The sequence below is a fragment of the Gobio gobio genome (genome assembly GCF_949357685.1).
Source record: "Gobio gobio genome assembly, chromosome: 1".
Classification (NCBI taxonomy): domain Eukaryota; kingdom Metazoa; phylum Chordata; class Actinopteri; order Cypriniformes; family Gobionidae; genus Gobio; species Gobio gobio.
The window spans coordinates 48129785-48154777 of NC_137097.1; the positions used below are offsets into that span (position 1 = coordinate 48129785).

The following is a 24993-nucleotide window of genomic DNA, read 5'->3' on the forward strand; positions in this document are numbered from 1 at the left end:
TCTGAAAGCCGCGATGAAATGGAAGTAGTGACAGATCTACAGAGTGTAACGGATTATATAGAAATGAAAAAAGTAGGGCGGGAACTTAACAGTTGTTGATTGGATTTTGAAATGTGGGTTTTGTGCATGGGTGGGTTTATGCAGATTCAAAGGACTGGAAAAGTCCGGCATGCGTCACCAGAGAGAATTCAGTTATTTAGACTGTGAGAGTTATGACACTTTGATTAAACATTACAAACATAAAAAATTAAACGCATGTATGGATGAATCGTTCACAATAGGATCAATAACATGCATTTACAAATAGGGTGAATTTTCATGCCGACTTCAAGTCAAAGCTTCAAAGCTAATAAACAAGGACTAAAAGCCACAAGAGTATAATCTTGTTTTATGAGATCTATAACATGGAGTATGAAGTGTAAAGAGAGTCTACTCACCCTCTACGGGGCAAAAACGGGTGACCTTCTCAGGCATGAGCTGGCGTTCTTTGTGGCGGCAGTAGACCTCCACTATCTGCTGCCGGCACTCCTTGGTCTTGGCGCGAGAAAGGGCGGAGATTGCCTCTTTGCCGCTGATCTCGCATTTGGGAGGCTGGTCGTATTTGATGTCTGCAGTGGGTGGGGCCGATCGCTTGGCCTGCTGGAGGTGGTGACGGTGCTGCTGGGTTTGCTGTGGACGAAGGGTGGGATTGGCTCTCCGGTGGAGCTCGGAGCGCGTCTGATTGTAGCCCCCTTTGTTCTGTGCATACTGAATGACCTCATTAGAGTTCTTGCTCAGGCTTTGCTGCGCATGCGCCTTCTCCAGAAGGCCTTGTTTGTGCTTGCTGGGCGCATGTCTCTGTGTCTGCGAACGTGCACCGAAATTACTGTTGTCTATGTTCTCAAAGTCTTTGGGAACAGAGTTCTCATTGTTGCTGTCCACGCGGACTTTCTCCTTGGGCCGGTGCGAGTAGTAGCCTTCCTGAAAGATGAAGAAAAAACAGCTGAAATCAGTTACTGCTACCAACACAACATCAATGTCGCGCTAGATAAAAACAACAGGTTTTATACCTTATTTACTTTTATAAGTCATCAGACATACCTTTTCATGATCTTTTTTTTGGTTGAGCAATATTAGTGGCAAGTAAAAATCCAATTGTTTAACATTAAAACAGACACACAGAATAGACTTACCTATCAACCACATAGAACACCCTAGTAACTGCTTATCAACATGTTAACAGTCTTTCATAACACCTTACCAATCGCATACCAATGACCTGGCAACCGCCCACAGCACTACTCACAGTTGTACATTTAAGAAAGCATTTACTTCCTTGCGTGCTGTAAAAGCCTGTGTATTCACGTGTGTGCGCGTATATGTTATTGAACAACAGTACAAATATTCATAAGCGCAAGCAACATTATCTGCCTTTAACCAAACAGTAATTCACAGGGAGCATGACCTCGCATGGGACATTTCTCACTGTCACTGTTGATGAAATATTCCACTGGCAACAGTGTGTGCAACAGGAAGGAGGTTGCAGCCATGCCCTGAGCCTTGATCTGATTGCAGGAGACATCTCTGTAGCTGTGAAAGCTTTAGGAGAGGATATAATCTTTGACATGGTGTGACTACATGGTGTTTAGCAAAATGCACTATTTATATATTTTGGTGATCATATTAGCAATCCATTTACTAATTTCAGCTCGAACATACTGTACAAGGTAAATGTCAACTCCGTCTTGTACTGAGAATAAAGACGTTGATTTTTAATTCATATTAAACTTTTCACACAACAACGGCTATATAAAACATAATACATTACCACCACTGGAAAGTTTATTTTATTTTTATTCTGCAAGCATGCATTAAATTGATCAAACACGTAATTGGGTCTTTCAACTCCAAGACGGGACTACATAACGGTCAATCCGTTATAGTGAATGTTTGGATATCATAGCCTTAACTCAACATTACATTTCGACATTACAACACGTTCTCGCTAACTTCCCCATGCATCACGTCCCCGGACTTCTCAAACCGTTCCAACGCCCTGTCAACTGCTCTTACTTATCCACTGATTACTGCGCCGGTCTTAAAGGATACATAACAGTAGACAGCAAGAGAGGCATTAATAGGAGGAAATGGAGACAAACAAACAGAGAAAATCAAAGAGTAGGAGATGAGGACAGGAAGTAAGACTAGGCTCTGCTGCAACACTCATTTCCTTACTGTTGGTGCAATTTGTCTACAGAGCATTCATTAAAGCTTGTTGTGAGCACAACAGAGTGTTATTTGTGAGGGAAAACTTTCGAAGACAAATCCCTGTTTCGTCACCCGCACTTTGGCCCTCTAAAGGCTGCCGTTTAGAGCAGACTGCACTCCCGTCTGCTCCTCCTCCTCTTTCAGGAGCTTTCAGGAGGAAATTACAGTGCCCCGGATTAATAGCCTGAGCAACCACAGGAGGTAAGTTAGGCTGCTGGAGAGAAGACTATCGATCGCTTGCAAAAATCTGTCATTTCCCAAGGTGCTCTGGGAGCCCTGCTCTGCACCGCTGAGCACCTTGGCAGTCGCAGACCTTCTGTATTCTCTCTCTCAAGGGGAGGAGGCTCCCCGCTCTCTTGCATCATCCATCAGAAGAAGGGTGGGAGTCGCACACTCGTTTATCAAGCACACTTTTATCTGGCTCTTCTTCTGCCTCTCTGATGGCGAAGAACATCACGGGCCACACACACACACACAAACACTAGAACTGGGCGGTATGGTGATTTATACGGTAGAAATGTGTCAAACGGCAGAGATTCTGCTATATTGTCAACACTGACGTGCAATTAAAAAAAATCTAAGAAAACCGGAAAGTACAGTCTACTGTAACTGTGCCACAGATTAGCACTTCTAGTGTACACAGCTTCATTGATGACTGTTTCTGGTGTAACTGTGGGTATATATGACATAAAATATACGAGAGAAGACATTCCTGCAATCATTGGCATAGCAGTGAGGACCGCTCCGAGACTGGAATGCTGCTTTTCCTGTTCTCTCAATGCCTCACGTCAGAGACTGTTTGACAACTATAGTTATATGTAACTGTACACCTTAATGGTTTAAATGAATGAATAAGGTTTGAGGGAGAGTGCACACATGAAACATAAAACCAAACAACACTCCCTTAACCTGTCCTCCGACCTCACAGTCCAGCAGCTAATACGTGTATACTGTGGGAATAATAAAATGCTATTTAAAAAAAATCACTTTGATCCAGGCTGACTCTATCTCTCCTGTGGGGTGAATCACACAAATCCTGCCAGGAACATAATTTCTTAAAGAACTAATTAATGATATAAGAAACATTAATAGGAAAAAGTATCCTCTTTTGCACTGTGGCAGTATTTTCATGACAATCTCAATGACATTTACACCCAAAGTACAGCCAAGAACACTTGCTGGCTAGATGTGTGACCTGACATGTTTTTGTGAGATTCATCTCAAGTTACCTTTATTTATATAGTGCTTTATACAAACAGATAGTTTCAAAGCAGCTTCAAAAGTAATAAACACAAAAATAATACAATTAATGACTTTAAAAAGCCATTAAACGTATCACTCTTTATATCAGATACAGTAGAATTTAAGCAATTAATGTATTTATTTAACAATAAACTATGCTTAAATTAAGTTACATTTATTTAATACTATAAAAGATGTTGTCAAACCTCTAATCCAGTGGTTCTCAACCATCACAAAAATCTACATTTTGTAAATCTTATAATATAACTCCATGGGCATTTTTATTATGAATTATAATGATATGTTCCTGGTTATGCAAAGCTATAAAATATTTGATCAGGTAGAAATTCAGAGTAAAATATTTTGAAAGATCCTTCTCTTTAATCCATATCCAGTAAATCCTGAAAAACTGGAAAAGTCATAGGGCCTTTGTTGTGGATGATGAGGCGCCCTGGAGTCTAAAATATCGAGAACCACACCTCTAACATAAAGTATGAACAATAATATTGATGCTTTGACTACCATTCAACACTGCACTGACTTCAGCTGAACAACAGAAATGCATTATTTTCCTGTTATCACTGTAAAAGTGCTTTTAAACAATCTGTATTGTATAAAGCGCTATATAAATAAAGGTGTCTTGATTAATAACTAAAGATGTGCTCAAATTCAATAAAATGTTGATAATGGTCATCCATTACTCCTACAAGTCATAGTAGTAGCACTAGCACCCAAGTGTAGGAGATGGACATACTGGTAAATCGCATCTCAGCAGAAGCTTGTTGGACTAACAGCAATGGGACTGATGGAATGGAAAGACTGTTAGTCAACTATTAGGAGAGTCATAAATTCTTCAGTCCCCTGTAAAGCTGACGCAAAAGGACATCAGGAAACATTACATGACTCAGCTTAAGGCTGCAGGATCCAAGCTTTGACTGTGCATGAGGCTTACAGAAGGGGAAAAAATGCATGGGGAATGGATGTGTGAGCTGGTGCACATATGGAAGTAGACATGAAAAGTGCATTCATGCAATGAAACTGTCACTATGACTCAAGACAATGGGCAAGGAACTAAAGCATCACTTTCCATGAATAATCTCATAGCCTCTGACCAAACATCACCTTTAAACTTGCTTGGCTGATAAAGCTTTTGTACCGGGAAATGCAGGTCTTCAATACAAAAGTCACTTCTAATCACTACTTATAACCATATGTAACACCTCACAGTTTGCTTCTCCCAGCAAAAGGTCAGCAAAGTTTGCCTCACCCTGTGCCCCAGGGCTGCAGGGGTCACCTTCCTAGAGGCTGCCCTCTCCCTGACCTCCCTGCCTGGGTGGCTGCGCAGGGTCAGTGCAGGATGAGTCACAGAAAGCTCCAGCAGGATGGGGAGGAGGAGTGTGGGGTGTGCACACTAGACACAGAAGGTGAGATTGCGAGCTGGTTATAGTATGCGGGACGGGCACTGAAACCCAACTCTGACCTTTCCTACACCACAGAGAGCAACTCCATCAATCATCGTGACTGTCTACAAGCTACTCAATCAAACTGAACCGATGGCAGCGATCCACATCAAATCCTCATTCACAGAGTGTGTGTCTGAATCTTAATAAAAACAGCCACAGTTAACCTGCTCGGAAAGGTCAAACTGTGGACAAGTACAAAAGAACACTAGGGATATGCTTGGCGTACTACATACTGCACACATTATATACAGTACTAAGACTAGTAAGCTGTAGTAAGACTAGTAAGAGTTAGCTGTTGTTGGCAGTATTATCAAATCAAGAGTCAAAAAGAGGAAAACATATTAAAATCACAGGGAAATGGAGGGTCAAATCGATGTACATGAGATACAGAAGGCCATTATTAGGGTAGAGCGCCATTTCCAAAATTTTTAATTAATTTGATTTCAGGTAGCAAATGGAATGCAGAATTGCAATATGAATTTAACGAGGAAAAATACAAATAAAAATTCACAAATAATTACAATACAATGCATGCGTTTTTTTATATAACTATATAAGTAAGGTTTGTCAAGAGAAACTTTGAATTATGTCTTGAGAAACCCTTATCTGAAAATGTAGGTTTAAAAAGTCGTAAAGTTAAGACATTTGTCTGAAATGTCAATTACAGAAATGTTTACTCATTAAAAAAATTGGTTGGAAGAACACTTCTATTGCCAGAATGCCATTACAGGTTGAATTTTTAATCAATGGAATATATGATTTTTAAAATGATATTTATCATATTCCAATTCAATGTCCTGTGGGGTGTGGCCAATACAATTTAAATTAATTTTAATTTAAATTGTATTGGAGTTAATTTTTCTACACTGAATTTTGCCTGGTAATTATGTATTCAGAAAATCTGCATATTGTGCACAGTATTCAAGCTATTCACTACAGAAATTATAAAGAGTAGAATGCTATTCCAAAAGACTCAATGGCATCATCCAAAATTTCTACAACGCTCTCAGGGTGTTTATATCTTGCTGCCATCACCCTGTGCTTTCATCCCGGAGATGGAGGCCAAGCTAAACCGAACTGAATTAAAATTGATTCAGATATTAGGTAGATTGTGTGAAAATTGCCAATGGGCTTTCATCACCTCTGCAAACAGAACAGTTGTTCCTAACAATGGGGCAGACACAGAGGACAGGCAGAGAGAAAGAACTTGATGCATAACAAGAACCACAGAGGAAGTATTTCATTTTTTTTTCAAGCCAAACATGCAGTCTAACACACATGCATGCAAACCACACTTACGAAAACATAACCAGTACAGTACAGTATTCGCATACCTAGAGACATCGCTCTGCCTATTTTCTCTCACACACTGTTTTGCTCTGAGCCTTGTTCCTGTCCTGTGGTGATTCAGTCTAATGAAGGGGCTGGTCCCATAGCCATTCTTGCTCGCAGCTCTGAGTGGGCTACTGGGAAAAATAGCGAAAATCGCTTCCACTAGAGATGACAAATAAGCTCAGCTCAGCCCCCCAGGCGGAAAAAGAGCAGGTCTGCATGAGACACTCCGCGGACTGTCAGTGCTACAACACCTTCTTCTACAAGGCCAACATGAGTCAAAGAGATGCCGCAAAGCCTGAACAAGAATACTACATTAGAGAAGATCTGGAGGCAATAGGAGAAATGGTGGGAAATGCTCTTCAAGAGAAAGAGAACCTATGTGGTTCATGGTTAGTAAGACTTAAAGAAACAAAAACAAAAAAATGTTTGCAACATTTCACTTCCTCAATATGACATTTTTCAGAGTTAAACAGAATGTTCATTGCAGAAAAGTTTCAAGAAGAACAATTCATTGCAAAGCATGAAGCCAGACCAAATGAGAGTTTGCTAAAATAGTGCACATCTATATTATTTCTCTATTGGTTAACATTATCCAATTACCCATATTTCAAAGGAAGAGCAAGTTATTACAGTTGGATTAAAGGACAACAAAGCGTTGCTTTTTATTTGGAAAAATGTGCACGATCAAACGATTGCAATATAACCAGGAACAGTTTTGTTGGTCATATTGTGATGACAGTTATGACCACTTCCATCGCATTTACACAAATATAAAGTCTGTAATTTAGAATCACTTAGTTACTTTCCACTATGCACACCCAAAAAACACTCAGATAAACCCATTTAGAATCCTGACAAAAATTCATGATGGATGGGAAAGGTACTCGGCTCAAACGGTCTTTGATAACTAGCTACAAAACATGATCACGGGACTTCAAACGACGACTCCTCTGCATGGCAACTTCAATGTTTATGAAGCTTCTGAACTTGAAAGCACACAGCTTACTTTTCCAGTGCGTAAGGATAGAGGCCATCATCAGTCCTTGATCAAGGCCTGCCACAACATGACTGATCGTTTGTACGCAGACGTAGCAGAAATCTTCCCAACTATAACGAAAAATCATAGAAAAGCACCCGACCTACTTCTTACTAAGCTGTATTTACTCCACTAATTGATCAAAATGTACCTTTTTTTGGGGTTTATCATGATAAAGAGCTAAAGAAAAGGCTAATTTAGAGATTAGAACAGTTTAAGAATAAAACCACAATAATTTTATTTAAAAGTGTTTTATCGGCTTTTATCTCTGATACATACTTACAGACTTCACCATTAATAGATTAACAGAACCAATACAAGGACACAAGCACTAATTGTTTGGGCACTAATGACAGTTCCTCAAGCATGAACATTTACATTTGAACCCCTATCTGGTCTGTGATTTGTGCACTAAGCTGGTAAGCTGTGCGGGACTAAGCTCAGAATCATCAGTTTTGGATTCTCTGTGAAGAGTACAGAGATTCCCCATAAGCCTCTGCTTGAGGCGCTTTGTGGCGTTTTTCCTATTGAACGCAGCCCCAAGCTTGCTGAGCACCTGTTGGCATGAGGCCTGATTGGCATCATCCTCTTCCCTCTGAAGTGCAGGGCCCACAGCCCTCACCAGTGCAAATGAGCAAACATTAAGCCAGGCTTAGCCTGCTGCTTTAAGGTTTAAGGCCACGGCTTTTGTATCAAGTGGTCAACAGTAATCCATTATGGTAGGGATTTCTGGCACTGTCTCAGAAAATGCTTTCCTAAGTCTGAGGGATACGGAGTCACACAGCTCAACTAGTGAAAGCTGGCCATTTTAAGAAGGTTGCCAGTCTTCTGTATCTGGGTTGGGCAAAATTTAAAAGTGAAGAAATGGCTCCATTTGAACTGAATAGAACTGCCAACAAAGTCTAACTTATCTTTTTTGCTCACCAGCCACAGTGGCTAGTGGTTTTCCAAAGTTACAAGCCACTCAGCATTTTGACTGGCCACAATTATCAATACCATGGGGAAAAACTGCCATTAAAATATATATTTTTTAAATTATCTTATAATTTGGCAACAGATATATTAGGCTGCTGTAACTTTAAAACCCGATGCACAGATCCATTATACTGTTACATGTGTTTTCTTTCTCAACTGTTTACGTTCACTTAAAACATAACTGACTGTGTTTATGTGAATACTCGCCAAGACCAGCATTTTGACATTATTTTGTGTATATTTGATTGTTTAAGCGCAATAAGCAGCGTAAAAGAACTCAATTTAGTATTGAGAGGCGGCTTTATGTGTGTGCAATTTAGCATAGTATGTGGGAATGAGTAAAATTATGCACAATATATAAGCAATCCCACGCCAACAAGCCCTGTAATCAACAATATTCATCCGGAGCATGAATATTGCATCTGTAATAGTGTATCTATTCTGTGGAAAATGAGTATTGGAAGTGATTCAGATATTTAAGTATCGTATCGTATATGCATCAACACAACTACTTTATTATTTCAGATGCCTTTTTTAAAAGACTACAATAGAAAAATGTAGCCTATATATATTTTATATAACATTCAACCCGTCAAAATGGCTAGTAGGACTTAATGCGTTACACGCCACTGCTGAAATCCACCTGCATTTGTCAAGCCCTGCGCACAAACCTAGGGCCAGTTACATTAAACATTCTTAATAATAATAATATTCTTATTAATAGCTTTTCTCTTCTTAAGAATAAAGTTAACAATATTTTGTATTCCCAAAAACCTGTTATTTTCATCTGTAAAAAAAGATTAAATATTTAATATAGCTTAAAATTGCAACCAAAATAAATTCGAATAAATATGTAAGAATGTTCCTAAGAAATTCCTTAAGAAAATCTTAAGATTTTCGTGAATCTGGCCTCTGATCTGTTTCAGAGAACAGCATCACATTCCACGCATGTTCTTTAGTTAAACCGGTTACATCAAAACAAACAAACTACCACCTTTCCGTCGACAGGAAGCCTTCGTTAATGAGGGGGGTAAAACCAGAGTGTTTAAAGAGGCATACAAATGAGGCAGCGCAGCAATTAGACAGAATCCACAATGGATGCGGCCACTCTCGGCTAAGGATTTCTTAATGAATGCTCAAGGTGCTGCTTGTGAGACAGATTGCTCAACATGTGGCCTCCTCGCATAAGAAGTGGTCTGGGACTCGGGCCCCAATGCCTTTACATAACCACCCCTTTCAGCCAGGAAGCGTGGGAGAACTACAGCTTTGTGTGGGCGACAGGACCGCTGGGCGTATGTCTAAAAAGCAGGTCTGTGTAGGAAGACCCACTGCTTGTTCATTCCGCTTGTGTAAACAGGCTAAAACCCACCGTGCTCAGAAATACCTTTCCACGAACCAGGACCGAGAACAGCCCCACCCTGGCTCGGTTCCTTCGGTTCTCTCAGCCACACGCACCACCAACAGAACACTGAAACGGGGGGTATTTTGGGCTAATCTCTTCTCTGATTGCTAATAGTAAGGTATATACATGGAACAACCCAGATTTGGATATAATGACAGCAGCAAGGTCAGTGCAAAAGGCGGTTTTCCAGGCCTGTTATTTGGGAGGCATCAACCAACAGAGAGCTAAAACATACAGGCTGCTCTCTGTGGCCCATGTGGAAGAATTAGAAGAACATCAAACAGACTCCCAAAAGTGGACCGGCAGAACTCGTCTCGGGTCAGTCTTCTCTTGCTTTGTTTTTTCAGCAAATGCCGGTGCCATGCTAACAACCCCAAACTCTGCAGATGTAGAGTTTGGCGCGATCAGGTTATACACACATGGGACTTGACGGATGGCTTCTCTGGTCCGGTCGTGCACAAGCATACGGAGTATCAATACACCATCTGTAATAGAAAACCTGAGAAGCACCGGACCGTTAATTGGCATACCATTCCATCCTTGCCATCCCGATTTCAAAGGCTCTGGCCAACAGCACAACTCAGCAGGTCTCAATTTGACTTTTTAGTATTGCATTAGTACGCAGATCCACAATCAAAAGCCACTTTTGTCTGAAAACAACGATCAAACTGCATTAAATTTACATAGTTAGCAAATGAATAATATAAATATATATCAGCTGGTACCAGCAATCCGGCCATTTTCTTTATAAGTTACTAATCAGTAGAAAACCAGCATGTGGGGAAACTACAGTACCTTGTAAAATCTAATTACACAACAATTGCAGTCATTGTGTTGATTAAATAAAAAGTATGTTTCTATACAAGTCATTCAAACAAACCATTTCCTAATTATCCCCCATTAAGAGCTACTTTATAAAACTGTGAATTGACACAAAACAGGCGAACAAGCAGTAAAAAATAACCAAACTGAAAGCCATATTATAATTAGAAGCTTTTGCAGTCATGCAAAAGGGAACGGAAGGTACATCCAAATTTCTCTGCTGCTCTGCTACAAGTCACTGTAGGCCTATATCTAAAAATATTTAATGACAATTATAGACTAGATGTGAGGAGGGAACCAATTTAGACAAACATTGGCAGCACACGCGATGCATCATTTATTGGAGTGTGACGCAGAGCAGATGTCGATACAAGAAAATCAATGGCGAGAATAGTGATGCAACTGTCCTGTTCAGCATTGGGGTGCCCTTTTACAGACAGCAGAACACTGCAATGCCAGCAGACGCTCGAAAAACACTCTCCTTCTGTTCATGACTCAATACTTTTGCTGTTTTCTCTGCTCTGCTGCTACTGCATATCAAAACATGCTGTTTGAATATTCATACATTATTTCTCCACACACCTTTCAATCCGATTGAGAGTTCTGAGGTCGGTTTGTTTGTCTGAAACAAAGACATTTTTCTTTTTTTTTGTTTTGTTAGATAGCTCTATCCCACAGAGCTCAATAAATCTGCAAAATCACCCTGAATAAGTACTGATCACCTCTCCTCTGAGTCTCCATCTCCATTAACAGATCTCATTTACATCCATCCATCACAGCGCAATTCCATCAGCTCGTATCCAATTCTGATATTAACCCATGGCTGTTGTCCATGCATTAATGTACCCCTCAGATTGGAAACCAAATAACAATATTATCCACATCTGACGTCCCAGTTCTGCATTTAATCCAAGCTCAGCCTGGCATTTGCTTAATTTATCTCTTTCAGGTCTCAGCAGTTTAATTATCAATATTCCCTCAAGAAGCCAACTACCTCTTGGCATTCTGTCCTTGTAAGTAATACTATGTTCTTATGACCTACCCGATTTAAAACAAATGTTAAATACGTCTCTTATGCTCACCAAGGCTACATTTGTTTGACCAAAAATACAATAAAACTCTAACATTGTGAAATATTTTTACAGTTTAAAGTAACAGTTTTCTATTTTAATATTCATTTATGTGATGGCAAAGCAAAGTTACTCCAGTCTTCAGTGTCAAATCCTTCAGAAATCTTTCTAATATGATTATTTGCAGCTCAATTTTTTTTTTTTTTTACTATTATCAATGGTGGAAACAGTTTTGATGCTTAATATTTTTGTGGAACCGGTAATAATTAGTTTTTCAGGATTCTCGATGAATAGAAAGTTGAAAAGAACAGCCGTTTTAATTCTAAATCTTTTGTAACATTGTTAGTCACTTTGTATTACAAACATGTATTCTTTGTGAATGGTATCATTCACTTGAAGTGGACACAACACAACTTTTACAAACAAAAAGTGTTCTAATTGAACAGTACCAATGTATACCCTGTAATTTACGCACACTGGCCCAACCCGGTAACCAAGTTTAGTCTTACTCATTATTAGGGCTGGACCAGAATATTCGTTTGGTGGGTTGGTATTCGATTTTTATCGATTTTTTTCTCGCACACCTGGCATCCCCCTCGAATCAGTTCTCATTCGCACTTGAATATGTTTACACTATAAAATCTGGTGAAATACAATACTCTTTTTTCTTTTTTTTTTACAGTGCCAATTCGGGGGCGGGTTGCTTGAATGGTGGGTTCATTAGCATATTATTAATGAAAAATCAAAACGACGGTGGGGGGCGGTGCCGAGGTGGGCAAGTGATATAACCGGTGTTATGCCTGAACACCGGTAACACCAGCTATCACAGCAAGCCTATTAACTACCCGTTATGATCAATCTAAATTAATCTACTGCGAATCACTAGTGCAATGTCCGTTCTCGGAGCATATAAGCCCTGCCTGCATGAGGCGCGCCCCTTCTCGAGATTCCTGCCTTTATTAGAGAGAAGAATATATTCAGCCCCCTCCCTCCGAATATTCTGTGTTGATTACTACCAGAGCTTTGAAGCTCAAAAAATGGTATTTGGACCAGCTCTACTCTTTACATAGGCCAAAATATTCTGCTTGGCCAGAGATGTATAATAGTAGAAGGTAGCTGCAGGCTCCGATATGAACCTGCCCACCACTTGCCCACATACAACCAATTTTCCAACAATCTACCAACAAGTACAGCTAACCCTAATCTCTAACACCTTCAAGCCTGAGACTGGCTTAACCATGCACTGGTTATATGCATATGCAAATGTTGTTTTGCATGCTTGTATCCCCACCTGGCATCTTAACAAGCAAGACCAAAAAAAACTGATTGTAGTTTTCAGAGTGTATCTTAGAGTATTTTTTATTTAAAAGTATAAAATGTATTAATTTTATTTGTTAATTCATTTTACAATCTTAATATCACCATTTATCAGTTATCGCCAATAACATGAAAAGAATTAATCGGCAGAATATTAATGAGTGCATCCCTAGTCCCACCACTACACTCTTCAGACATTTATTTAAGAAGTGTTTACACAGAGCTCTTCAATTTGACTGTGCAGTAAAATGAGAGGAGGAGAGGCTGTGCGAAAACGCTGAGATGCAGGGAACTGCGCTATCTTTAAGCCCTTAATTTGAAACAATGATGGGACATGAGTGGAGAACCCCACTTCAAAGACTCATGTGCCTATTAAAACTTGAAAAGAATCTCATAAAAGGAGGGAAAGGCCTCAAAATTTGGAAGAAGAGATTAGAACAACTCTTCACATGACACAGTCAGAGGGACTGCCAGGCTATGAGGGGGAAAAAGCCACATTTACTTCTCACAGCAAGTGAGTGAGTGAGTGAGAGAGAGAGAGAGAGAGAGAGAGAGAGAGAGAGAGAGAGAGAGAGAGAGAGAGAGAGAGAGAGAGAGAGAGAGAGAGAGAGAGAGAGAGAGAGAGAGAGCTCTGAATGCAGAGGTGACGAATGACTGAAGAATTCGAGCAGAAATTAATTCTCAGATTGGGGGTGAGTCTAAGCCCTTGGCCCTCATATCTGGCTTTTCCTGAGTTCTTCTGACAGCTCTTCCACATGCTGCCAGTCTACTTCCACTCTAACCCAGGCCAGTATCACGTCAGCATCCTATCATGTGAGTTATCAGTATGTGTGTGAGTGTGTGTGAGTGTGTGTGAGTGTGTGTGTGTGTGTGTGTGAGATGGTTCCTACGATTGATCCTGTTACACCTGAAGTTCTTTGTCTCTCCCTACAACTTGTAGACACAGATGCAGGATTCCCTGCCTGCCTGGGAGCTGTTATGAAGTATTGATTTCCTTTAGAGTATGCGGCTGTGGTCAGGGCTATATGCTGAATGTGGTTGCATTGTACATCACTGTGCTTGTGGGAGAAAAGAAAAAAAGAACACTGAGGTTTATGGATGAGTCTGACGCTGTGACTACAGATGCAATCCCACAATGCACTTTTCTGCTGGCAAGAGAGATTTGTCACTAAAAAGAAAGTACTAAAAAACAGCAAGGTGGACATGTACCATGGCAACACCATGGTATGACTGAAGTGTCTTGGATGGCATATAAATATAGCAATTGTTCATGTTCAGTACCATCATGTCGTTTATAAATAAGTACAATTTACTTATTGTGTTCATATTGTACTGCAAAATCCTTTTGCTGGTATTGAAGTGGGATACGGGTAAAGTTATGGACAGGTGTGGTGATATGGGTAAGTTTAAGGATTAGGTGTAAAGGATGGGTCAACAGTGTAATTATAAATGTAATTAGAGAAATTAGTTACAGATGTAATTACATGCAGGTATTTTTTTAAATGTAAGTAGAATATAAATATATATGTATGTTAGTACATAGTAGTTAAGGCCACCTAATATAAAGTGGGTCTGAATTTTGCTCATTAGTTGTATGGGAATATTGTATAGGCTATAAAATAAATTTCAATAAATTAATTAATTATACTTGTATTGCTATTTTGTAAAAAAAAAAAAAAAAAAAAAACATTTATAAAATTATATATATATTTATATATATTTATTATTTTTTCCAAAATACTGTTAGTATGTATTTTGCCAATCTGAGAGAAAATAAAATCTATGTTTTGTTTATTGTCTTGTAGGGCACTATTTAATATGCCATAAAAAAATATGTATAAACTAATCAATTATTTTGAATTGAAATTGAACTGAAAACGACTGTAATACTCCAAAAAAATGCTTTTGGAAACAAAGGAAAGGAAGAGGCAACACATTTGCGTAGGATCATATGCATATGCGAGGGTCCTTGGTCCTTGCTGTCTGCAAATTTATTTGTTGTTTATTTGCTCTATAACCGACAAACTGGCCTAAAACAAAAACAAAAATATCTGTAGCCATTTGAAAGGGGTATTAGAGAGAACTAAATGTTCTTCTTTTTGTCCTTCTTCAGCGTGTCTCCATCTCTGGTCTGTGTTCATGTCCTGTTTACAAACTTCGTTATATTTCCACATAAATTACATTTTGGGAAATGATTGCAAGGCAGTTTGTGTGCAAGTCCGGAATAGAGATTGGCCAAAATAAAAATATAAACTGTCCAGTTGCCGATCAGGTGTTTGGAGCAAAAACCGTCAGGTTCAGATTTATGGCCGGTCGAGCAGTACATCAACAGGCAGGACAGGGGACCTGTAATAGAGAAGGAGACTCCCTCTCTTGGGCAAAACTGGTCTGCAATGGGCGGTAGAGATTTGAAATGGTGTAGCTGAAGGAGTGTGTGAACGCCATCAACAGATGATCTCTAGGGCTGTGGCCTTTTCTCTTGGCCAGAATCAGCATCCCTTCAGACCCTATGGGATCAGTTAGCCTGTGCAGTGCTATTCATCAGACAACTAAATCCTTCCCATTACAAAGTGAGAGAGAGAAAAAGGATGAGCAATATAGAGGCAGAATTAGAATTGTGAGAGAGAGAGAGAGAGAGAAAGAGAGAGAGAGAGAGAGAAGAGAGAGAGAGAGAGAGAGAGAGAGAGAGAAGAGAGAGAGAGAGAGAGAGAGAGAGAGAGAGAGCACACCAGGGGGAAAAGAATGATTAGGGAACTTTGAGGCAGCCATAGACTTTAATTACACTAACTATGCTGGTTTGGAGGGGAAGTGTTTTAATACCGCCATAAACTGCCCTAAAATGCGTCGCAGACCATTCTGACACAGTCAGGCAGCAGACTGCGGGCACAGTGGCACAATCCTTCCACGTCGTCTCGATGTTGAAGAGCAATAACAGCGGGCTGAGGTAGATCAGCAGCAAGACTTACACACTCGGTGACGTCTTTTATGAGCAGTGCTGCCTTAATGTCATGGAGGCTGTAACCAACACTTACACTAAATCAACCTAAATAGAAACTTAAATGGCAAAGCGACTGAAAACTAATGTTAGAGAAAAAGAACGCAAACATATGCAAATAACAGCTCTAAGGATAATTACGGTCATTTATTTGCCCCCTCCTATTGGCACAAGGGTGGATTACAGAAGCAAAGCTTGACTCTTAGAGCCAGTGCTTTGGCAGCCTTTCAGTCACCATTACTCAGTGGTGTCTCAATTGGATCTTTTCAGCGAGCTCAAGATCATCTGGGAGGCTCTTGCACTCACTCACTCATTTAGTGTACATGCGTTTCAGCATGTGCACGATGTTTCATGGTGGTACTTGAACTATTTCTAGGGCTGGGAGGTATGAAGATTCATCTATATTGCTTTTACAGCTTGGAATATCTACAACGATGTACATAACTATACTATACTCTCTAACAGAGCAGTGGCGGCGCCAGGGGGGGGGCTAGGTGGTGCTGCAGCTCCCCCTATAATAGCCATAGCACCTGCCCAGCACCCCCAAGAAATGTCTGTAATTTTTTTATATTTATATTTTAATGTCATGTTTGAATATTCTTTTTCATGTTTTTAAAAAAGGAATTAAATAATAATTTAAAATTATATATATTTTAGTCTAAAATAACATGAGGCCCAAACAGGTGATCTTCTTTGGCCAATGGGTTCGGCGCCCGAAAACCTCTGACCTTAACTCATTTCAGCTTGTTTTGGATAGCGAGTTTTAGCAAAGTAAAATAACGTTACACCAAAATGGATAATTTTTTGCTCCCTAAACGTCCACGTTCTGAGTCACATCCTGAAACGAGAAACGAGACTGTGAAGGTGCAGGCACAACACTCGTCGTCACAGAGCCTCAGGAACAAGAAAATCCTGGGGATGAACTTGAAGACGGAGAATCAGCGGCGGCGGTTTCCATTGAGGATGCTAACGTTACGGTTTGTGCTGCAGGTCAGACTAGGGTTGCCACCCGTCCCGTAAAATACGGAATCGTCCCGTATTTACAAGCAAAATGACGCGTCCCGTATCAAACCAATACGGGATGCAAATTGTCCCATATTTTACATAGGTCCACACATAGTTCAATTAACATACAGATTTTGCAGTGTGGAGAATACTGATAGCAAATATAAAGAAATCAATTTCACAATAAGTAGTACAGGAGCTCATGTGTGCGTGATTGCGTTTTAGCGGCTTTGTTGCCATAGCGGCGGAGTCTCGAGAACATGAGCTGTGCCGTGTGCCTGTAAACTTACACGTTTTTTTAAAAACATGTCGAGCTCGCGTCGCGTCCACCGTTTGAACGCAAGAGGATCTCCAGATATAGAGCTATATTTGCTTTTAAAGAAATCAGTTTCTAAGAACTACAGCAAACGGCCAGTAGGCGACTACAGACATTCCTCCCGGGTTGGTGACATCAACAGGCTCAATATTTACATAAACCCCTCCTCCGAGAATATTAAATAAGGGGGGGTGAGGCCATTTTGTATCGCGGCGCTGTTGTGGTATAGTTAGGCTGGAGTGTTGTTGCCGCGATGCCAAGGAAACGCTGTTATTTTCATCCTGATTTCAGGTCTGGGGTACTTGCTCTGTTCAGCCTTCCTTGGGACGGGGGTGCGTTGCAGAGCGTTTAACATACAGCATGTTATATGCACGTGTGTTTGAGACGGGGAACAGGCGCGCGCGGGGCTCCCTGCAGCACATCTCACGGAGGAAAACATCCACCGTCTTCGCGATTTCAATGCCGGATTTGCACAACGTCAGCTGCGTGAAAAAAACACTGCCAGTGCGTGGATGCACGACGCGCGCGCTGCACATTTCACGGAGGAAAACTTCCACAAACTTCGCGAGTTCAATGCAGGATATGCACAACGGCTTGTCCTGAAAGCTGGATTTACAAACAGAAGCTGTTTACGGGCCACAACCTGTAAGTCTGATTTATTTTTCATCGATGTGTTTTCCTGTAATAGGTTGTAGCAAGGAAGTAAACAGATGACAACGCTGTTCTGCAAACCAGTCTGTTAAATGCTCATTCTTACTTAACGTTATCCGACGAACACCTAACGTTACAAACACTAACGTTAAAATCTCAACAGCGAACTTGGCATTAGTGTAAATGATTCTTTGATTAGAGCTTTTATGTATTGTTTATCTACAGGCATGCTAAACATGGTTCTGTGTGTGATTTGGCTAACTTACTAGTTAAAGCCAGTGCTTAGTGTTCGTTTTGGGTTAGTTCTTGCGACAGATATTTGGCTATAATCGTTCTAAAAAGACAAAAGTTAAAGTGCCATTCAGTAGCGATCACTATAGATCCGCAGTCTTTACTCTTGAGGACTGAACAGGTTCTGCTCGATCATCTTCACTCAAATGTTCTGGGTCTGATTCGGGCTCATATGGTTTTATTGACGCCGTTGTTTCTAATACTGACCAAAGCACAGCCTCCGGTAAAGGTAAGGGGCGTGACGTTTCCGACAAACGTGCACTAGGCGGTTAGCGAATCACAACACACTGGGTCAGCTAACCAATCTGAGCCCATTGCGTATTTTTGAGGGACTGGCTTCATACAACCCGGAAACCATCAGACCGTTTTACAAGGAGGGACAGAGCAGTGTAGAATAAAGGTCAAATATATGAAAAATAAGGCAATTTTTTTTTAAACGAAGCATGAACACATGTTACAGTGCACCCCACAAACACAGTCAAGCCTTCAAAAGAATGTGTTTTACCACCCCTTTAAAGGGACAGTTCACCCAAAAATGAAAATTCTGTCATCATTTACTCACCCTCAAGTTGTTCCAAACATGTATATATTTCTTTGTTATGTTGAACACACAGGAAGATTACTATGGAAGTCAATGGTGCCCCCAAAGCAGCCTGGTTACAAACTTTCTTCTAAATATCTTCTTTTGTGTTCAGCAGAACAAAGAAACTCATACAGGTTTGGACATCATGAGGGCGAGTAAATGATGACAGAATTTTCATTTTGGGTGAACTATCCCTTTAAAGTGCACCAAATAGGCTCTAAAGAGTTCTTTAGAAATAAATGAATGGGTGTCCCTTATTTGGCCACACTAAAGGTGGCAACCCTAGGTCAGACTAGTGTGTTGGTAACTGGCTGTGTGATTTCATGATCTGAGCATTTTAGGCCGAAGCGTGTGTCTGTTGCTGCTCCGTTGTATTCAGGGCTCGACTGTGACATAATTGTGTGAAATAATATTTTCAGAGGTTTACATTGGCAGGCTTATGTATGTTGTATCTATAGCCCTTGTGTTGAATACTTAGGCCTATTATAATTATATATATATATGTATATGCCTATAGTTGCGGAACGAATATAGTTAATGCGGGCATGTACGCATTAATTTATACCAGGGTGGTCCAATGCGACTCCATAATGCCATAATGCCATAATGACGCCGCAAAATTCAAAGCACCTTCTCTTAAAGAGCACCTATCATGGAATTTTGAAATTTACCTTTCATGTAGTGTGTAACATAGATCTAAGTGAACAAAAACATCCTGCATAGTTTTAAAATATGACAGTACACCGTATATATAGTTATTTTCTTTCAAAAGTAAGAGTCGACTCTGAGTCATTTTTAAGAATCGTAAGAAGACCGAAGCTTTTTCTCTGACTAGATGACGTCAACTTGTCAAGTTATTTGAATACGATACGCCCACTTATTGCGCTCCAAGACGCCAGTGAAAACTAGAAAACATCATGGCGACGAGACCCTGTGTTCTGTGCGACTCAAAAGCAAACTTTTTTCATCTGCCCAAGGATGAGCATTTGAAGACTAAGTGGCTTGAAGACAAACCATACATCGTCGCGATTGAGTGTTTTTTAGTCGTCAAATGTATGTTTCGCGATCTCAGGAAGCTTTTATTATGGACTACTATTATGGCACATGGTATCTTCTTCGTCTGTCTGTACATGGACTACATGTGCACAGAGCGCCCTCCGGCTGCCAGTATGAATTGAAAACAACACATAAGAGACTCAATCGTTCATGATTAGGCTATATCTGCGCATTTTGAGGAAGTATTGAATAAAAAATACTCCTCTGTTTAGAAATTTGACACAGACATATGAGAATCTATCAATATGTCTCCTCATCTGCACACTTTTGAACTAAAAGCCCTGAGGGATGTTGATTTGTCGCGAGTCTTCGTGAGGAGAATAGAGGAGTTTTTTTATGAATGAGATCAGCTGAGGCTCATATTACAATCAAACGGTACAGACGCGGTTTTCATATTCATAACTCCTGACACATATTAACAAATTACTGTCACTATAAGACTTTGATGGGCGTTTCGTTTCCGAAAATATCTGCACAGACTATACCAATCACAGCTGACTGGGTCATCGGACCAATTACCACAGATTAGCGTCACGTAAAGGCGGGGTTTTGAAAAGTGAATCACTAAAGGAATCATTTGAGAATCGCTGTCAAAACAGGTAAAAATAAATGCATATTATAAGAAAACTAAAGTCTTTTTTGTCATTGCATGCATGCAAAACTTTTGTTGGGGACTTCTAAAATAATATTTGGAACATTTTAAATGCCATGATAGGTGCTCTTTAAGTGTTGAGCATCCCCATAGCACCTGCAACAGAAAATCTCTGGAGCCGCCACTGTAACAGAGCTGCACGATTAACCACACAGTATCGTTATTTCTGTCTTACAAACATTCAAATTATTGGATATAATGTATAATAATATACTGGGATGAAAGTTTATATTTCAGATATAAAAATCAGTGTTTCGGACATACCGTGATTCTAAAAAATAGAGTAAATCAACTGAAAGTAACTTGATGCTTCAAATAAAAGACTATCAAATACATCGTTACACCAGTAGGTGGCGACAAGTGTCTGTTAAAAATATATTTGCCATTCATTCAAAAACGCTGATTCATTCAGTAATGAAGCAATTGAAGTCTTCATGGGTGAGTCATTGAATCATTCATTCAAACCTACTTTAAAAAATGTTTAATTCAAATTAATAAAAAAAAACTGTTTAATAGACTGCAGAAATATTATTAATAATAATAAGTTTAATGTACAAAATGCCTTTCTCAAGCTAAAGGACGCTTCACAATAACAATATGGAACAACAGTCATTTCAAACATAATCAGTTAAATGGACAGTAGACATTTGCCCAGATTCTCAATTTATTCAGAATTGTGCAGCTCTATTCTCCAAACTATAAATTTTTATTACCTTGACATTCCTGTAGGTTAAACAGTACAGCATAGAGCAGACAATGGAGGACTTGGGTTCGATTTAACAGGAGTGAACGGATAATGTAATGCAAACAGTGTTGTTCCCATTCAGTCGGTTCGTTTGGTATATCACATGAGTATCTAACGCTCTCGCACCATTCGCTGAAGACACCTTTTTTTCACGCCTGAAAGGCCATCCTTGGCTCCCTCAAAGTTCCCTAATCATTCTTTTCCCCCTGGAGTATAAAAATAAAAGCTAATCTTAATATTAATAAATACTATAACTAAGGCAATGAAAGTGCCCGCAAAATAAATACATGAACTATAAATGAAAACGTACAATAGCAATTAGACAAATGATTTTTATTTAATGGATGATGAAACTAAAAAATGTCCTACAGACTTACACTGATGGAGAGACCTGAGCCATATCTCAAAATACACTTTTTTGGCTAGCAAGAAACAGCTCAGAACATGCCCTGGCAACCACTCAAAACACTCTAGCAACACTTTAGCATGGGTGAACAGCACTAAAACTAGCTTAAAATTGTAATTGACCATTAACTGACACCTCTCAGTTCAGAGGCTCCATCCATCCACTCTTAACTATGGAGAAAGAGAGGGCACAAGCAAAGTCAGTTTCCTCACTTCATTAGTATTCCTTTCATTCGGCTATTCAACCTTTTCAGGTTGTGAATTTGGCCTTAAATGGATACCCCATTTCTCTTCTTTGGAGTTTCTAAAAGGGCACCCCAAAGTGAAAAAGTCGAACTGAGAGCTGTGCTTCAGTGACTGGTCTGTCCCCGTACACCAGACACTTGACATTAAGTGATTCTCTCTCTACAGCTTACAGCGAAAAAGAACAGATCGTGTGGTAGGGTGATTCATAAATCAGATGATTCACCTGTCCACCGAATCACACTCAAAAAAAAAAAAACCTGTCTCCCAAGAGACAGACACCTTACCAGGCTACCAACCACATGGTATACTACTCACAGCCAGACATTTGACAAAAAGGTTGTTCTACAGTCTCGCCCACTAAGAACCGCCCACTTAGAGAGGATAAGTTATATTCTAATACTATTTTGTCTAAATTAGTAAAAAATACACAGCAAGTACATTTACAAACAATTAGAATCAAGGACTGGAACTAACCGGTTCATAAACAATTTTATACAATCAGATTAGAGCATTCCAGACAAAGAAAGTGCTTTCTAGGTTGTCTGCAATATGCATCAGAGGGTCTGAAGGAAAGAAGAAAAAAAAGCGAGCGGTCCGGTGGTATCAGTGGTCCGGGCAAACAATCAGTTAATAAAGATACTAGCAACACAAAGTATTATCAAACCCTCTGGGATTGCTGAGGATTACACCAGGGATTGGTGTAGATGCTGGATTATGTGTTTTATTTTGTTTTTTCAAAGGAGAAAATACACATAAATTGCAGTTTTCTCCTTTAACATGGAGCCTGCACTTAATCACTGCTAGAGACTATGGGTGCATCTCAATCAGCTCCCTAGTTCAGTAGTCAGGGCACTGCTCAGGTAGTCTGCCATTTTAAGGGCCGTCTCAATCGCAGAATCCTTCCAGTGCACTGAAACGTTCACTCACTAAAAAGTCCCACAATGCACGCAAAACCCAGGATGCATCGATGCTGCTCACTATGTTCCCTTAACGAAAGTGATATATTATATTTCAGGATAAACATACATCGCGTTAGACAGGTAATGAACACAATCTATCTTTTTATAACATTTATAATTTATTTATGTCTAAAATGTATGTAACAAGCAAAGTATTTATCTTAATGTAGGCCTACTTTAAAGGGCAACTATTATGCCCCTTTTTACAAGATATAATATAAGTCTCAGGTGTCCCCAGAGTGTCTGTGAAGTTTCAGATCAAAATTCCTAACAGATCATTTAATATACCATTTTTAAAATGCCAATTGTTGGGGTTGAGAAAAATGAGCTGTCCTCCTTTAAATGCAAATGAGCTGCTGCTCCCCACCCCAGAGGGCGGAGCCTTCACAGCTCGTGAACACGCGAATGAAGTTCACATGAAAACAGTTGATTATGTCTGTGCACGTATGCAGCAAGTACAGCAATCCTGTGTGTATATTAGATCTGTGTAACATTACTAAAGTGAAAGCTGTGTAATATACATATTCATATTAACAGCATATATAGCAGTACCTACTGCTATACACTCACCTAAAGGATTATTAGGAACACCATACTAATACTGTGTTTGACCCCTTTTGGCCTTCAGAACTGCCTTAATTCTACGTGGCATTGATTCAACAAGGTGCTGAAAGCATTCTTTAGAAATGTTGGCCCATATTGATAGGATAGCATCTTGCAGTTGATGGAGATTTGTGGGAAGCACATCCAGGGCACGAAGCTCCCGTTCCACCACATCCCAAAGTTGCTCTATTGGGTTGAGATCTGGTGACTGTGGGGGCCATTTTAGTACAGTGAACTCATTGTCATGTTCAGGAAACCAATTTGAAATGATTCGAGCTTTGTGACATGGTGCATTATCCTGCTGGAAGTAGCCATCAGAGGATGGGTACATGGTAGTCATAAAGGGATGGACATGGTCAGAAACAATGCTCAGGTAGGCCGTGGCATTTAAACGATGCCCAATTGGCACTAAGGGGCCTAAAGTGTGCCAAGAAAACATCCCCCACACCATTATACCACCACCACCACCAGCTTGCACAGTGGTAACAAGGCATGATGGATCCATGTTCTCATTCTGTTTACGCCAAATTCTGACTCTACCATCTGAATGTCTCAACAGAAATCGAGACTCAGGCCAGGTAACATTTTTCCAGTCTTCAACTGTCCAATTTTGGTGAGCTTGTGCAAATTGTAGCCTCTTTTTCCTATTTGTAGTGGAGATGAGTGGTACCCGGTGGGGTCTTCTGCTGTTGTAGCCCATCCGCCTCAAGGTTGTGCGTGTTGTGGCTTCACAAATGCTTTGCTGCATACCTCGGTTGTAACAAGTGGTTATTTCAGTCAAAGTTGCTCTTCTATCAGCTTGAATCAGTCTGCCCATTCTCCTCTGACCTCTAGCATCAACAAGGCATTTTCGCCCACAGGACTGCTGCATACTGGATGTTTTTCCCTTTTCACACCATTCTTTGTAAACCTTAGAAATGGTTGTGCGTGAAAATCCCAGTAACTGAGCAGATTGTGAAATACTCAGACCAGCCCGTCTGGCACCAACAACCAGTTCAGGAGATTGTCTTGACCAGGACCACACCCCTAAACGCATTGAAGCAACTGCCATGTGATTGGTTGATTAGATAATTGCATTAATAAGAAATTGAACAGGTGTTCCTAATAATCCTTTAGGTGAGTGTATATGCTGTTAATATGAATTAAAAAACAAAAGATAAACAGACAATCACTCACTGCACTTGACTGAATAACTTTAGTAGCTTTATTAAGAACACATTTCTTACTTGAATGCTGCTGTTAAATGCTCCGGCAAGGAGATGAACATGGCGGACTGTGTACAGCTCTCTGAGGGCGGGGTCTATGCTAATACGGCAGTGTCCATCAACACTCGTGGGCGGGGCCTGTAAAATGTGACTTTACATTGCCCAGAATCTGCAAATCACTTGTTCTGAGACACTACTCATTATTTATGGGGATTTAAAAAAAGGAGTGGGTGGATGTTTACCATTATAGGGTGGTTGTGTACACACACTGCCAACACACATTTCTGTACACATAAACATTACAACATTAGGCAGGATGTGGAACAGTGTTTTGTCAATAAAATAAATAATGGGCCTTTTATCTGATTAATT

At 40.0% G+C, this 24993-nt stretch overlaps 1 protein-coding gene across 2 annotated transcripts in view; it reads right to left on the reverse strand.

The window, feature by feature from the left end:
- xylt1 (xylosyltransferase I) overlaps window positions 1-24993 on the reverse strand; it is a 73911-nt gene that overhangs the window by 35337 nt on the left and 13581 nt on the right. For both annotated transcript variants that reach the window (XM_079827680.1, XM_079827681.1), the window contains exon 2: window positions 438-960. In XM_079827680.1, the coding sequence (XP_079683806.1) occupies window positions 438-960 (523 nt within the window). The remainder of the gene's footprint in view (window positions 1-437; window positions 961-24993) is intronic.